This window comes from Silene latifolia, chromosome 2 (assembly GCF_048544455.1).
Source record: "Silene latifolia isolate original U9 population chromosome 2, ASM4854445v1, whole genome shotgun sequence".
NCBI classification, from domain to species: Eukaryota; Viridiplantae; Streptophyta; class Magnoliopsida; order Caryophyllales; family Caryophyllaceae; genus Silene; species Silene latifolia.
Genome location: NC_133527.1, coordinates 25620292 through 25637283, shown reverse-complemented (window position 1 = coordinate 25637283; position 16992 = coordinate 25620292). Strand labels below are relative to the sequence as shown.

The 16992-nt window shown below is 35.8% G+C and overlaps 1 protein-coding gene across 1 annotated transcript; it reads right to left on the bottom strand.

Moving 5' to 3' along the window:
* Window positions 1–6496: 6496 nt before the first annotated feature.
* LOC141637626 (uncharacterized) lies at window positions 6497–8189 on the bottom strand. The gene is made up of 2 exons (XM_074447101.1): window positions 7097–8189; window positions 6497–6812 (listed from the first exon to the last, which is right to left on the bottom strand). Exons 1-2 carry the CDS (start codon window positions 8187–8189, stop codon window positions 6778–6780), a joined length of 1128 nt encoding a protein of 375 aa, XP_074303202.1. The 3' UTR covers window positions 6497–6777.
* Between the last annotated feature and the right edge of the window lie 8803 nt (window positions 8190–16992).

Here is a 16992-nt window from a genome sequence, read left to right as displayed (position 1 = left end):
GGTTGTGAAGTCGGCCGCCCAAAGACAAAGTGATTATTACCCCAAGAGCTATTGTCTAGAGGTTAACCAATTGCCTAATAAGCGATTGTCAAAAGCAAAGTACACTAGCAAATGAGAGACAAACCCTTTCTCAAAGTTTTGAAATGTGAAATGCGGAAGTTGAAATGAGGCCAAGTTTTGAATGTTAGTCAAACCCACTACTTTTGTTTCAATTGACTTGAGCACTTCATTCCCAAAAATCCTTTTTGTTATGCCACCTTGTTGAGCTTGGGACGATCCTTGGCCTCTACACTTGTAGAGAATCTGAGATTTGTCATGTCATATTCCACTAACATCATAAGGATCATCCTACCACCCCCATCCGATCGTCCTTGACGAAAAAATTTAGCAATTGTGGACGAAAGTAGCCTAGTTTAACACAACTTGGAGGTGACTTGTTTGTATCCTCTTGGACTTAGTAACTAGGAGAAACAATATCTATGGTGGAATGTGTACCCTTAAATTTCTTCCCTTGTAGATGATTTCCGCCACTTAGATGAGGAAAGTGGCTATTCTTTTGTAGATGCATCCTTTTACTTGTTTTTGTGTGCTTAATGCTTGGATGCATCGCCATTTTGGCAAGCACCACCTTGCCTTCTAAGAAGGCATCTTACCTCATAGATGTCTTATTGTGAGTTGAAGAGGCGGAGTGAGACCCGCTAATTATCTCACATCGGCTATATTATAAATAAAGGTTATAGTAATAGTCACCTCTTTACTCGGGACGAGCAAAGGTTCGGTTTGGGGATATTTGATGTGACTCGTATTTACGCACATTTAGTCCCTTAACTAGCCCTATTCCTATGCTTTCTAGCATGCATTAGGGTCGTTTATAATCTTTAGCTTCCTATTTTGCATATTCTATGAGGTTTTGTGTCCTTGGTAGGAGAGGAATGCTAGCCTTGCGTATATGGAGCAAAACGGAGCTAAATGGATCACATCTAACGACCAAGCAACAAAGAGGAGGCCAATACTAAAGGCCTAAGTCAATAAAACAATTATATGAGCAATGATGAAGGACTCCCGCGACTCCTCAATAATCCCCACGGATTACGAGGCAGCCAAGCGAAGAAGAAGCAAAACTTCCCTTTGAGACGAGTGTCCCAAATGCAGTTCGGGCGTCCCAAAGGAAAGGACGGACGTCCCCAAGCTTAGCCCGAGCCTCCCTTGAGCAGGACGGGCGTCTTTCGTTACAGCATGGGCGTCCATCAAAGGGAGATCGTGCGTCTCCAAGCGGGACTCGCAAGATGTTAAACTAATTTAAGGGGCTTAATCGTCATTTAAGCCCTTAGTTAACCTAATACTTGTACTTAGCATAAATACTCCATTGTAATAGGAGATTAGTACCAAGTTACATTAACATAAATCAAGGTTATCTTGGATTTATTCAAGTCATTTTTATATATTAATATAATTCAATTACACAATTCAATCTTAATTGCATCTTAATCTTTCCTTAATTATTCAAGTATTCTTAGATCTAGTTGGGTAATTTGAAGATTATTTGGGGATTATTGGAGAATTGACAACTCTCTCATCATCAATCAAGTTTTCTTCTATTATTCTTTACTTTCTATTTGATCATCCTAAGTTGGTAAAATTTCTCTACTCTTTACTTAATCCTTGTTTATTGTTTTTACTCTTTCATCATGTTTAGACTTGTTAAGATGATTGACACCATTGTTAGCATGTTCACCATGATAATGAGTGAGTAGTTCCTAAACTAGGGTTAATAGGGGATTAGGGGAGTTAATCATGGGGTAGATCTTTACTTAATAAGTTAATATGAATGATTGCTTGTTGTAGTTTCAATTTATGCACATGTTATGCTTGATGAAATGTTTGATTGACAACCTAGCATGATTCTCTTATCCTTTCAACAAGACTTGTAAGATATAAACTAACTCGATTCCATTACAACAATAAATTGCTTGCATCTATGAAACTTATTTATGTGATCTCATCATGATTCCCCTATGAACCCATGACACCCTAGTGTTTTAATCAATTGTTTACAAAACCCATTTCCTTGCTTTAATTTACTTTCATTTTTTTACTTTGCATTTGTTAAGTATTTTAGATTGCAAATCTCAACCTCAACCCAAATTGTGACACTAAAGACATAGCTATTCACAACCGATAAGTCAATACAATACCTGTCCCTTGGGATCCGACCTTTACTTATCGCTCTACTAAGAGTGGTTTGTTCAGAATATAAATAGTGTTTGATTAGAGAGAATAGACGACATTTCGACCCTCATCACATTTGGTAAAATCGTATCTTATTAAAAGCAACAAAGAAATTGTGAATAAATAAAAACATGAACTACAACCTTATTATTATTGTGTAAACATGAAGGGAGTATAATGTACTCGTAGTACTCAGTACTCTGTTATTAGGATTACTATAGGATAAGGTACATATATAGATTACAGAATACGAGAAGGCATTCTAATTAAAGGGCGGTAAAGGAAGTGAGTGTAGCACCCCTACTTAACAAGGAGCCTTAACAAGACATTCCCCAATAAGTAAGGGTGTTACCATCTCGGTTGCCCGAGGTAAGCATATCAAAAAGACCATAACAGAACGTTCATTAAATGTATCCTTAAAGTTTATACAACATGACAAAAGATATACAACTCTGAAAGTACTAAAAAGAATAACTAAGCTTAAGTGACAGCGACAACTAGCTAGACAACGTGATGACTCGATCCCCTCCATATCCCGCAAGCAACATCAACATCCAATACCTGCAAAACCAATTGCTCACTATCCCTGAATGGATCACCACAGTTTTGAAAACAATAAACAGGATTAGTCAACTACATAAACAAGATAAGAGAATACAATCAATACACAAACACAAACAGTACAATCCAATTCAATTGTAATGCCATCCTTCAAACTCCATTAGTAACCAGTAACCGACTACACACTTAAATGTGTAGCCCTGCCAGGTTACCAGTCGCAACAGGTAACTGCCAGTGGGGGACCGCTACCTTGCCCACCTAAGCCCCGCTCATCGCAACGAGCGCACCCAAATCATTAATGTGCACATCCCCTTGTGACGGGAGCCACACGAGGCAAACATGGGGTTGGAACCATCTCCCGAAATAAGTCCCATAGCAACATGGATTAGCAAGAGCAACAGTAGTTGTTTTATTTTAGGATATTGTCGTTGAGTTCGCATTAGTTTGAGAATCAGAAGACGCCTGAGACAAAGACGATCCATTTCCTTGGTTCTATCCTCCACCTTTTCCTCTATTCCTATTGCGAAGACGACCACCGTTATTATTCTTAGCCGCCTTATTGTTGTTGGATGCACCACGAGAGCCAGTTCCTGGATTTTGTGGAGAGAAGAGCAGACCCGGCAGCCTGAGAATTTTGATTTGCCAATCGTCCTTTCCAAGTTTCCTCGAGAATCAGGCGAGAGGGGGCTTCATAGAAAGAAGGTAATGGATCGCTTTATTGAATGATTGAAGCGACGCATTCATAACTTTCATTGAGGGCCCCAATAAGTTGAAGGACGATGCGCTGATTCGAGACGGGCGCATCGACGTTGGAGAGACGATCTGCAAGAGTCTTAAGTTCCTGACAATAAGTCGACGCATTCGGAAAATCATCGAGTTGTGTTAGTATTTAGAAGCAGAGACGCATAAGAGAAAGGAATAGGGTAGAAATCGTGTTTCGTATTCATTCCACTTCTTAGCCTATAAATATTACAAAGGAGGTAACAAATTACTATAAATAAGGAACTAAATTATCATAAGATAATATTGTTACCATAAGAATAGGCAATATCAGTGAGGAAAATATTGTGATCATATCGATCACAATATCCGTCTAACACCCCCCCTCAAAATGGAGCATGGGGGATCAATAATGCCCAGTTTGCGAAGTAAGTAGTGGAATTGTCGAACACCCAAGGGTTTGGTAAAGATATCAGCGACTTGCTCGTTTGTAGGAACATAAGCTGGCTTAACAAGGCCTTCCGTGATAGCATCCCGAACAAAATGACAGTCAATTTCAATATGTTTAGTACACTCATGGAAGACCGGATTTTGAGACAAATGTATCGCGGATTGATTATCACAAAACAATTGCATAGGAAACGAGATGTGAACATCCAAGCAAGCTAACAAGCCTTTCAACCACTTTAATTCGCACACGATAGCGGCCATGGAGCGATATTCTGCTTCAGACGAAGATAGAGAGACCGTGTGCTGTTTCTTAGTCTTCCAAGAGACGGGAGAGTCGCCAAGAAAAACAAACCAGCCCGTGACAGATCTTCGGGTTAACGGGCATGCGCCATAGTCCGAATCACACCAACCCGTGATGGTAAGAGGACTGGTCGAACTAAGCAATATGCCTTGGCCCGGACTCCCTTTAAGGTAGCGAACCACACGCAATGCAGCCTCCATGTGAGCTTCACGAGGCTGCTGAAGATATTGAGAAAGAATATGGACAGAGAATGATAGGTCTGGCCGTGTAACAGCTAAATAAACCAGCCGGCCAACCAATCGTCGATAACGCTCCGGCTCGCTTAACAAGGGACTGGCCGAGACACTAAGCTTGTGATCGAGGAGCATGGGAGTGGAAGTCGGTTTTGCCCCTAATAACCCGGTCTCAGTAAGAATATCCAGTATATACTTGCGTTGATTAAGGAAAATACCGTCCTTACTACGCGCCACCTCGAGACCGAGAAAATATTTCAAGGTCCCCAAATCCTTCATTTTGAAACAACGACTCAAATATTCTTTGAAAGAAGAAATAGCAGAGGTGTCGTTACCCGCAATAACAAGACCGTCCACATAAATTAAAACATGAACACAAGTCGTGTGAAGGGAGTAAGAGAATAAGGAGTAATCCGAGTAAGACTGGCGGAAACCATATTGGCGCAGGGCCCCTGCGAGTTTTGCGAACCAACACCGGGGTGCCTGACGAAGACTGTATAAAGATTTTTTAAGGCGGCATACCTTCCCATCATGACCTCGACTAAAACCCGGAGGGAGTTTCATATAGACTTCTTCATTTAAATCACCGTGTAAGAATGCGTTATGCACATCCATTTGATGCAGCTCCCATTTTTTAACAGCGGCAACGGCGAGAAAAGTTCGGACGGTGACCATCTTTACAATAGGAGCAAAAGTTTCTCCATAATCAAGGCCCTCAACTTGGTGATTTCCGAAAACAAGTCGTGCCTTCAATCTTTCAACGGAACCGTCGGATTTATATTTGATCTTATAAACCCAACGACACCCCAAAGCTTTTTTATCAGGAGGTAAAGTAGCTAATTCCCAAGTACCATTTTATTCAAGGGCATCGATTTCATCTTGCATATCCCGACACCACCCGTCATCTTGCAAAGCAATTTTAAAAGAAGCGGGCTCGACCCCCGTGGTTATAGCAGCCAAAAAATTAATATGTCGAGGGAAATTTTTTTGACAAGTAACATAATTAGCTAGAGTATATGGCGTACCTGAGGGAGATGAAGGAGATTCCGGTGAGTCGGGAGGAGATGGACTGTTTATTGAATCAAGGACGTAACCTTGCAAACGAGAATTCGGAAATTTAATACGGTGTCCTCGACCAACATCCGGAACAGGCGAAGGGATCGTGGCAGTAGGATGATCCGGGGTAGTAGCCGTATCCAACAACTCCTCACCTGGTGTAGGACCCGTGGCTGACCCAAGAATGGGCTCGGTAGGTTCGGGATTGTCGGGTACAACAAGGTCAAGTATGGGTGGCTCATCTGCAACAACAAAGGAAGGTGATTCAGTGGAAGATAAAGTATTTTCCGGAGCAGGAAAATGAAATAAGTCTTCGTAAAATTGAACATCACGAGACACAGTAATTTTGCCTGTTTCTATATCATAAACCTTCCAACCTTTTTGATTATGTGGATAACCAATAAAGATACATTTCCGACTCCGATGTTCAAATTTATCGCCTTGAGTTTTTTGATTATGTACGAAACAAATGCACCCAAAGACCCGTAAATTATGGTATGATGGAGGAATGCCGAAGAGAATTTCATATGGGGTTTTATTGCCAAGAATTTTAGATGGTGTACGATTGATCAAATATGCCGAAGTGAGAACGCATTCACCCCAAAATTGCTTAGGAAGGTTACCTTGAAACAGTAAGGCTCGGGCAACATTGAGTATATGCCGATGTTTACGTTCAACACGCCCATTTTGTTGGGGTGTGCCGACGCAAGATGTTTGGAATTGAATCCCCTGCTCCAAAAAATAAGTAGCCATGTGATTAAATTCATTCCCATTGTCACTACGAACCACCTTGACCTGTTTCGAGAATTGTGTACGAACCATGGATAAAAAAAATGCATGAACATAGTGGTAACCTCCGTCTTAGCAAGTAATAAATATACCCATACGGAACGAGAACAATCATCCACAAGAGTAAGAAAATACTTAGCTCCACAAGTAGAAATAGTACGATAAGAACCCCAAAGGTCACAATGTATCAAATCAAAAATTCCGGAAGCAATATTGTCACTTAAAGAAAAACTTGCACGAGTTTGCTTAGCAAGATGACAAACATCACAAACTAAGCTTTTATTAACGGAAATGGAAGAAGCTAAAGGAATATGTTGAACCACATGAGCACCCGGATGGCCAAGCCGTTGATGCCACAACTCGTAAGAACCAACCAAATTCAGTGTGTTCACCATAGTAAAAGTAGGCGGTGCCAAGAAAAACAGTCCATCCCGAAGCTCACCGACTCCAATCATCTTCCTCAAGGTACGGTCCTGAATAAGACAACGATCTTTAGTAAATTGCAAAACATAGTCATTATCCTCCGTTAATTGAGAGACAGAAATTAAATTACAAGTTAAATGAGGAACAAAAAGAACCCGACGCAAAGTAATATGATCATTAATGCAAACGGTGCCCATTTTGGAAGCCAAAATCCGCTTCCCATTAGGCAAGCCAACAGCTCGTGGAGGAATGACCATACAATCCGCAAATATAGATAAATCACCTGTTACATGGTTAGATGCACCCGTATCTATAATCCAAGAAACAGACATACCCGATAACCGATCCGAGGATACTGATTGAAGGGCATTGGCATGAACCACGCCTTCTCCTTGAGAGCCGGCCCCAAAACCCGAGCCACTGGTAGTCGCGCTGGAACCCGCACCGGGACTCATACCCTTACGACTTCGTAATTCGGCCAAAGTTCGAGGTCTACTACCCCACCAATCCGGGAATTTATTAAGTCTAATAAAACAAGATTTGATGTCATGACCATTAATCTGACAGTGAGTGCAAAATATTTTTCGACGCTCCGATTTTTCGCGTTCACGCAGAGTCTTCCAGTCCGAAGGAGTACGTGAAGGACCCGAGACCGCAAAGGCAGAGACTTCATTCACATCAGGAGAGGGTGAGTCACTAAGAAGTAAGCGCTCTGCCTGAAGCACGGCATGATAGCCGCGATTAAGAGAAGGCAGTGGGACAAGTTGAAATTGTTGATTACGGATAGGGTCGTATAAACTACGATCAAGTCCCATAAAAAATTGGTGAAGTCGTTCATTGTCAAGGCGTTTAATCGCTTTAGTAGCAATATCACAAGTGCATTTTCCACATTCACAAGCAAAAGGGGGTTCATGTATGGAAATAGCATCCCAAAGCGATTTTAATTTACCGTAATATTCAGTGACGGACATACCTTTCTTTTGTCGACAGTCACTAAGATCGGATTTCAAAGTGTGAATAGACGTACCATCAACCACGACAAATCGCTCCGCTAAATCCCCCCACATAGCAGCGGCATCTTCGACATATGGCACGCTTTCGAGGACCGACGGATCAATCGTAGCCCGAAGCCAGGAAACAATAGTGCAATGAATCACTTCCCATTGCTTGAGGAGAAAAATATCAGTCGGTTTTTCGACAGTCCTGTCACAAAAGCCAAACTTGCGACGAGATTTGAGTGACATTCGCATAGAACGACTCCAATCATCATAATTGTAAGTATTCAAGAGAACAGTGGAAAGTTTGAGATTTGGAAGGTCTCCGGAACCGAGATAGAACGGAGACAAAGGATCAATCCGAGGAGTCGTGTTTCCCGATTGAGAAGTATGAGAAACAGGGCCTGACTCGGAAGCATCTCCACCAGTCATGGCAAGGAGATGAAGAAGATATAATTTGTGTGTATTTTTGTTTTTAGAAGAAAAATTGGCCTGATATCATGTTAGTATTTAGAAGCAGAGACGCATAAGAGAAAGGAATAGGGTAGAAATCGTGTTTCGTATTCATTTCACTTCTTAGCCTATAAATATTACAAAGGAGGTAACAAATTACTAGAAATAAAGAACTAAATTATCATAAGATAATATTGTTACCATAAGAATACGTAATATCAGTGAGGAAAATATTGTGATCATATCGATCACAATATCCGTCTAACAAGTTGAGTATTTGAAAATTGATTTTCCAAGTAAACGGCGAGCCAATTCTTATTATCATTGAAGATATTCTGTAGCCGCTCCATGCTTGTTGGGCTGCCGAATCAGTCTGAAAAATAGTATGGAAAAGATCACTGGATATCATGCTATAGATCCACTTAAAAACAATGGCGTCATTCTTTGACCATACTTCAAGATCGACCTCGATAGATTTCACAGCGTCCTTCTCTGTAGAGGAAGATGCTTTCTTTTTCGAAGGGATGATATGGTGAAGAACTTGATTAGCATTTAGCACGACAGTGGATCTTAAACAATTTAGCCTAAGATGAGTACTCACTGGTCTCTATCTGGAGAGGAGTGGAGATGAAGTGCTTGATGTGGTTAGCAGGCATTTTTGTCAGGCATGGGAGGACAGATGGACCGAGAAGAGAAAACAAAGCGAAAACAAAAGGAGAAAAAAAAAACGTGTTTTGGGATTGTTTTGATCGTGATACCATGAAGGAAGTTAATTCGTGCCTTTCTCGTTAACATGTGAGTACATATATACAAGATACAAGGCTAGGGTTTTGCTACAAAGTAGAAATTGTTTCTACAAACTAGGAAAAAAATATAATGTACAATGATTACATAATAACAAGAAGATTATTTACATAATCTATCAAGCGTCTCCTTAGAATTATATTATGGAAGAATTTCTATTATAAATGAAAACTTGATAAGGAAGAGTAATGGACTTTTATATACTGTACAACGGTTTAAGAATTAAGAGTGAATGAATGAAGTATATATTCTAGTTTACTTTGAAAGTATAAGAGAAATTTAATACTATAATTTAATGAATACACCCCTATGAGGAGTAAACAATAGTAAAAGGACCTAAATTATTGGTTTTTAGAAGTTTAAGGACCTCAATCTTTTTTAGGGTGTTTTAAGGACCTCAAATTAACGTCCGTTAAAAGCTCCGTTTAAGTCTAAGAGGGTATACACTTGCAACGTAAGCCAACGATGAGCAAGACAAAACTGTAATTAATAAGCTAAAAATTCCAATTTTTTTTTCTTCCTACGAGGCTTTGTCCATCATAACACAGTCTCACTAAAAATAGAGAGTAATTGACTACATCTACAACTCATTTACAGTTTCATATAAAAGAACATGGTAAATAATATAGATAAGACAAAGCAAAATGCATAAATATTAGTAAAATACTTGTTTTATTTATAAGTGGGATGTAAAATGAGTATTGGACCATAAATTTAGTTTTGGACCATAAATTTTTAATTGATAATTATTTCTATAAATACCAGGTTTCAACATTTAGTTTTGGACCATAAATTTTTAATTGATAATTATTTCTATAAATCCTAATTTCATCAGTCTAAATAGTTTAATCTACATGTAGCATCGTTAACAAGTTATAACTTAATCGACATGAGAATTAGTATCTATAGTTAATTAATTTGACGGATTTGATTAATCTTGTGAGGAAGAGAATTAGAGAGTGTTTGTTTTTTTTTTTTTTTGGTTTTTTGGGGGAAGGGTAAGGTATGGAAAATAAATGACAAAAAGTCCGTGAAAGAGTAAAGTGCGTCCATGAATGAGCAACTACGTTTTTTTAAAGAATACTACCCGGATCAATAACATTAAAAAGCCAATTTAATGTAATGGAGTTGGTTCGAATTTTATTAAAGTTAGCGTTATATTACAATGTTTTGACACTTTTTATTTATCACTTTTTAACAAAGATAATTCTATTTGATTAAAACTAGCATTATCACAAATGAATTTAGAGCATCTCCAATGGTTGAGAAAAAGGACTTGCTTGCAATTTTAAAAAATTGCAAACTAGTAGCTCAACCATGGAGCTACTTGCTTAAATGGACCCACAAAAAGAACATAGCCAATAGGAAAATAGTGGTCTCATTTATAGTGTTTTAATTTTATATTTAGAAATTTAAAATTGAATAAAAACATAGGAGAGTGTGTTAGGTGGGTCACATCAAGCTAGTAGGAAATCGGCTTCACCGTTGGAGTAAGTTATAGCTTGAAGTGATTGTAGCTCAAAAAAATGATGTGGCAAAGGTAAGCTAGTACCAACTAGCTTACCATTGTAGATGCTCTTAACTCAAATTGTCACACTTAAAAGAGTGTGTAAAGGATAGTACTAAATAAATGATTAGTAAATTCCCTTAAGACGGCACTATCCATTTTAAGAAGAGGGCTGATTTATATCGACGACGTTTTAGTAAATATCGACGACGTTTTTCATAAAAAAAGACGATGACTGCCCTTTTGACTTTCTCTCTCTAAAAAAAATTCTCTCAAACTCAACTAAATTCAAAACAAAAAACAACAACAACAACAACAATTAACAATATGTCGGATCTCGATTCAACGGTACGTAAACAACTTAATCATTTGCTTAATTTTTCAATTTTTTTTGCGCATCGTTCATTCTATTCGATAGTTGAATTAATTGACGTATTAACTTAGTAGTAGCGAATGTTTGAATTTGTTGCGTAATCTGAAAAATGTCCCCCGAAAGATGAACCATGTCGTCGATATTTACGAATCCGGAAAAAAAAAAAAGCAGCATCGACAAATGACAAAACACTCTTCACTCTTCAGTTATATTTAACGGAAAGATCACCTTAGGTCCTTAAAGCTATGCTTTAGAATTGTAGGTCCTTAAAGCTATATATTGTCATAATTCAGGTCCTTGTAATATGGTTAACTCCCCTTATGAGCTTTATATATCAACTAGTTTTAAGCCCGTGCAAAAATATGCACGGGTATATTTCATTTAATAATAAAATAACATAATCTGATATTTATAATAATAATAATAATAATAATAATAATAATAATAATAATAATAATAATAATAATAATAATAATAATAATAATAATATAATATTTTATAATTATGCCCGTGCGGATAGAATTTTACGGGATTTAATATTTAAAAACTTGAATAAATAAGGTACAAATAATTTTATCATTTGAAAAATTTAAATAGTTTGAAACTCTTGCATTTACATATAGAAGAAGTTTATTTTAAAACTATAATCAGAAATATTAGAAGAATTAATGAAATTAAGAAAATAATGTACATATATACCGTAAACAGAGAAAATGCAAAGAAGGGGAGGAATGTCAATGGCAGTGGGCTCCGGAGCCACAAATGCGATTTTGGTGAATATATTTTAACATGGACGAACATGAAAATAAACGACAATATTAGACCTGTTAAAATATGACCCAATTTTTTTAGGTCAAACACCCGTAAATCTTGACTCGCGACCCAAAATGACCCTTAAACCGAAATGACCTGTTATTCTAAGGTGGAAAATCGACCCAACTCGTTCGACCCGATGGGTAAAAAATAAATGAAGAATATTATTAAATATTAATATTTTTATTTTATATTCGAAATAATAAATATAAAATATAGTATATTATTTTTATATTTTTAATTAAAAAATTTATTTAAACGTCAATTTTATATCATTAAATAATAAAATAATTATAAAATAATGAATGTAATAATATTATTAATGTTAAATGTAATTTAATTTTAAAAAATGTTTTTCGGCTGGAAAATGGTAAAATAAAAGACGTCATAAACTTTTTATCTGACCCGTATTCTACTCTAATCCGACCCAAGACACGTATAACCCGACATATAAGGCCCGACTCGAGACCCGACCCGTTTGACAGGTCTACACGACATTATTGTCCACTACGGTAAAACAAAAAATACAGAAGATATAAAGCACAAGCAAACCAAATAAGCCCAAATTAAAATATGGACCAACAATATTACTTATCTAGGAGATTCATAACCTAGAAGCTCACACTTAGGCCGCCTCACTCCTTCATGACTCCATCTCACCTCATCTCCCCATCTCGTTCTTTTTTTTCCCCAAACTCTCTACATCCTTTTTTTGGTTTTTGTAATAAAAACTCTCTCTACATCCTCAGATCATTTAATTTTTCATCCCTCATATTACTCAACTTAAACAACCTTTTTCATCTCTTTTCATTTAATGCATAAAAAAACTTTTCGATAGACTAAATTAACAATTCTATTTAAACTATAGGATCAAAATTGAAGTTTGAAGTTAATTATAAAAGAAAACAATTTTAAAGTGTATATATTTTTTTCAATTTTTATAAACTTTATATCGGTAATTTCAAATTTATTTATTTTTATCGTCGTTCTATATTTTGAAGTGGTTGTAAATATTTTTTTTGGGTATTTTGTAAATTTGTTTCCATTATACTGTATCTACCTCTAATACAGTATAAAGATGCATTTTCATAAATTGTAGATTTACCTAAATCTGGATACTTCATACAAATTACAATATCTATATTTGAAATAAATTGTCAATTTTTGGGTTTGTAGTGCATCTCATAGATTTAATCTCATTATTATTTTTAATTATTTTTATTTATTTTATAATAAATAGTTGAAATTCTAATATTTTAAATTTCTTTTTTTTTGTAGCTAATCAATTGGATCTGATGATAATTGTCCTTTTTTTTTAAAAACAAACATAAAATTACGAAATTGAATTTGTTCACAATAGTAATTGAACCCGAAAATTTTCATATTCTGTTTTTTTTGTACTAAATCTCATCGATTTAATGATTTTTTAAATTTTTAAATATTTTTAGTTATATTCATTTAGTAATTTTACAGATCTTTTTAATTTTTTTTATCTTGTTGTTTAGCACATAAAAATATGCCAGATTTCCTTTTCTTATGCATGTACTATGTTTTAGTTTATGATTTGATGTAAATTAAAACATATTAATATATGCGTAGTAAAATTCTGAAAAAGGGAATGAGAGAAATTAAATAACTGAAAGTGATGAGGGGGGTTGATTTGAGGAGAGAGACTAATTAATTGTCATATAAATCATGGCGGGGTCCACATGCCTAAATTCAGCAACCAATGAAAAGTCACGAAAAAACCTAGCTTTTATACTAGGGACTTGTTTGGTTGCCCTTCAAAAACACATGAATTGTAATTCATGGGAAGTGTAAAAATAGCAAGTTGTTTGGTTGCCCCAATTCAAATGAATTGGAACTTCCTAGGAACTCTAATTCCTCCATAATGGAAGAAGTTGCTTACCTAGCCCCCCTAGGTAAGTTGAAGTTCCTATGGAATTGGAGTTCCCACATGCAACCAAACAACTTTTCCAAATTCACATGAAATAGAATAGTACAGTAATTGAATCTTCCTAGGCATTGCAATTTCCCATTGTGAACCAAACGACCCCTAGGTAGATTGCCAAATTATTTAAAGTATAGAAACCCGATATATTAATACCTTTTAATCCTCTATTGTATATATAAGACTGTTGCATGCCATACGAGTTATTGTGTGTGCCCATATGCATCTCTGTCATCTTTGTTGGGTAGTGCAACCAAGTTATATACGTATATGTTGACTGAATGCATTAAGTTATGGGTCCAATTTCCTTATCACAAAATCCCCCTTGTCCACTTTTTTTTTCTTACGGGATGTTTATTTTGCTAGATTCAGTCTTCTTGTCCTATCTTACAAATCGTAATCCGTAGAAGTTTGTTTGTTAGAAAAATAAGCATTAAGTGCAACCTTTAATTTTCTGAAGTTAAGAAAATTTTATTTATAATATAAACCATAAATATAAGATGGTCTAACATGATAAGATGGTTTTGTTAAGTTCAAATCCTCTCCATTTTCTAAAAAAAAAATTGTGAGTTCATATCGCATTCTGGCAAAATCTAATGATTTGAAATTTTTGATCAATTTAAAGGTATAATGGAGGTTAGAGGGAAAATTATTATTAAATTAAGCAGAATTTAAACGTATATAATATGAAAAAGAGACAAATATTAAGTTAAATGGTAAGAAAACACATATTATTTGATAGTTTTTAGTATTAGAAGTACAAACACTCTATGAATAATTTTCCTAACAATATCATTTTAGTGTATATAAGCATCTAAAAAATAATATCTAAACGTACGAAATTTTAAAATTTGATTAAACCTAAAATTCTAATTTTTAACACCACCTATACGGAATTTAATGTGAGGTTGTTTTAAAAGTTAATGTAAATTAATAAACACTACCAACTTTAGTCCTCTTTTTCATAATCAATACCAACATAACCAATAATTAGTAATCAGTACCAAAATATTAACTTTTTTCTAGGATATGTACCAAATCGCATTTTTTCTCTAATTTTTTTCCTACTTTAAAGTTGCTTTCATCAAAGAGAGGGAGTTTGGAAGTGGGTGAATGAAAATTTGTACTTGAATGATGACTTTTTGAACTTTTTAGAGTAGATTAAGATGGGATTTTCAGGCGACTTGGTACCTATCGTAAAAAAAAGTTAATATATTGGAATTGATTATAAATTATTGATTGTGTTCGCACTTGATATGAAAAAGAGTCATTATATTGCTACTGTTTGTCAATTAACCCTAAAAGTTATTTATACAACAACAATCGTAACAAAATACATAAAACACTTGGAAAGTCGTTAGTAAGTGATAATATTGATGTATAATTTCTATTTATTTGGTGATGACTTTGTAGCTTGAAAAATATTATATTTTTTGTATATATTGTGGATACGTTGTGTAATATTTAATATATTATTGTATAATCAAGTTTAAGTGTCAAAACATATACAAAATATCATTTATATATGAATTATAAATTCAACCAAATATTTGTATACGGAGTTCTCAAATATCAAGCCCATTTTGTCGGTTAAAAGTGATTTGAGCGAGAAAATTTTCAAGCACTTAATCTTTTAGTAAATAGAGGATGTAGAGTTTTTTAAGTCATGCCAATTTAGGGCTTTTGTTTAGAGATACAATTCATATATACATCCATCTTTGAAACTTCTTCTACAAAATCACTAATAATGCCTAATATTATCAATACATTATAATCATGCGAAAATCATAGTCATTACTCATCAAGTGACCAACTCTCTTGTCATTTATTATGTGTTTTGAACCATCCAAAAGAAAATGCTTTACCTTAGTCTTTTTACTTTCTTCACCTTTCTCCTTCTTCCTCTGAAGCTTTTCTCCCAAATATTCCTTGAACCAAGGTCTGATCTGACCTAGCGCAGCAAGTGCAGTCGCACTGGGGCCCAAGAACAAATAACTCTCGTAAGAAAAAAAAATTCATTACCACAATATATATAAATTTTCCACAATTTACTAAAATTTTGCGAGGATTTATTAGCATTTTATCATAACTATTGTTAGTTTTATTTGTATTTGTCACGACTATTGTTATTATTGTTGTTGTTATTGTTGGTTTTATTCTTATTATAATTATTGATGATCCAAAACAATTTTTAGCGTACAAGGCCTCTAAATTACCAGCTTCGGCCATGCCCTGAACCATCAAAATACATACGCACACCGGTACTTGGTAGTCTTGATGTATTCAACCTTTTATATTATGTGAAGATCGGAGTCGGCACTTTTGATGCCACCCCAAGGTTTATGAGCTATTTCTTGGCGATTGACACCGGGTCCTCGCGTATATGGTTTCAATGTAAAGCTTGTAGGAAGCCCGAAAACTATTGTTTCCCACAGCTTAACCCCATTTTCCCAATTCCAAGTCTTGCACTTATTCCCCCTTGGCAAACTGCAATTCACAAACCCCATGCAATGCAGAGGCGTGGCATGTGTATCGTGTAATTGAAGTATGATAGCGGTGAGAGAACAAGGTTTGAACTGGCTCATGCACATTTTACATTAAAGACAAATGTCAACAAGTCTTTCAAAAGATTAAAGCTTGAATTTGATTGCACTTTCAAGCAAACGAATTTTAACTAGATAACTAAGCCTTGAATCATGTCTATGATATCGGGATTAAGTAGAGCTGAGAAATCTCTTCAATTCCAGCTTGACACCACCAAATCTTGTAAGGGCGTCATTTATTTATTGCTTCCCATTTTGACTGAATAAGGGGGACCCACCACCACCTGACTTATGGCAAAGATATATCCCAAGGTCCTAGACACCAACAGCTCAATGTCGGTCATTGATTAAACCGAATTACGACGCACTTGAACAGTGCCTTATGCCTTTAATTTTTGTCAATCCAAGGTTTCACCAGAAAGCCGTGAATAACACTAAAATGCATGTAGTCTCCTATGACATGCCGAAAAAAGGTCACGGGTATAAGCATCTACCTACAATCAAGTTCATTCTCCAAGATGCTCCGTTTGTCATCCTCCCTCGCCAGGGATTCTACGTGGGTAAGATGTTCATCATCGGTTCCTTTGTCTTATGATGCGACCAATTAACGTCAGTAGTGTCATTGGTACATACCAACAATTGAATCATAGGTTTGTCTATTATTCTGCTCAATCCAAATTATTATTTAAAAGGGAAAACTATGCCAAACATCATTAGTTTCTTATCTAGTGACAATGCTTAATTAAGGTTGTGTTATTATTAGATGTCATATCTTTACTTTATTTGTTATC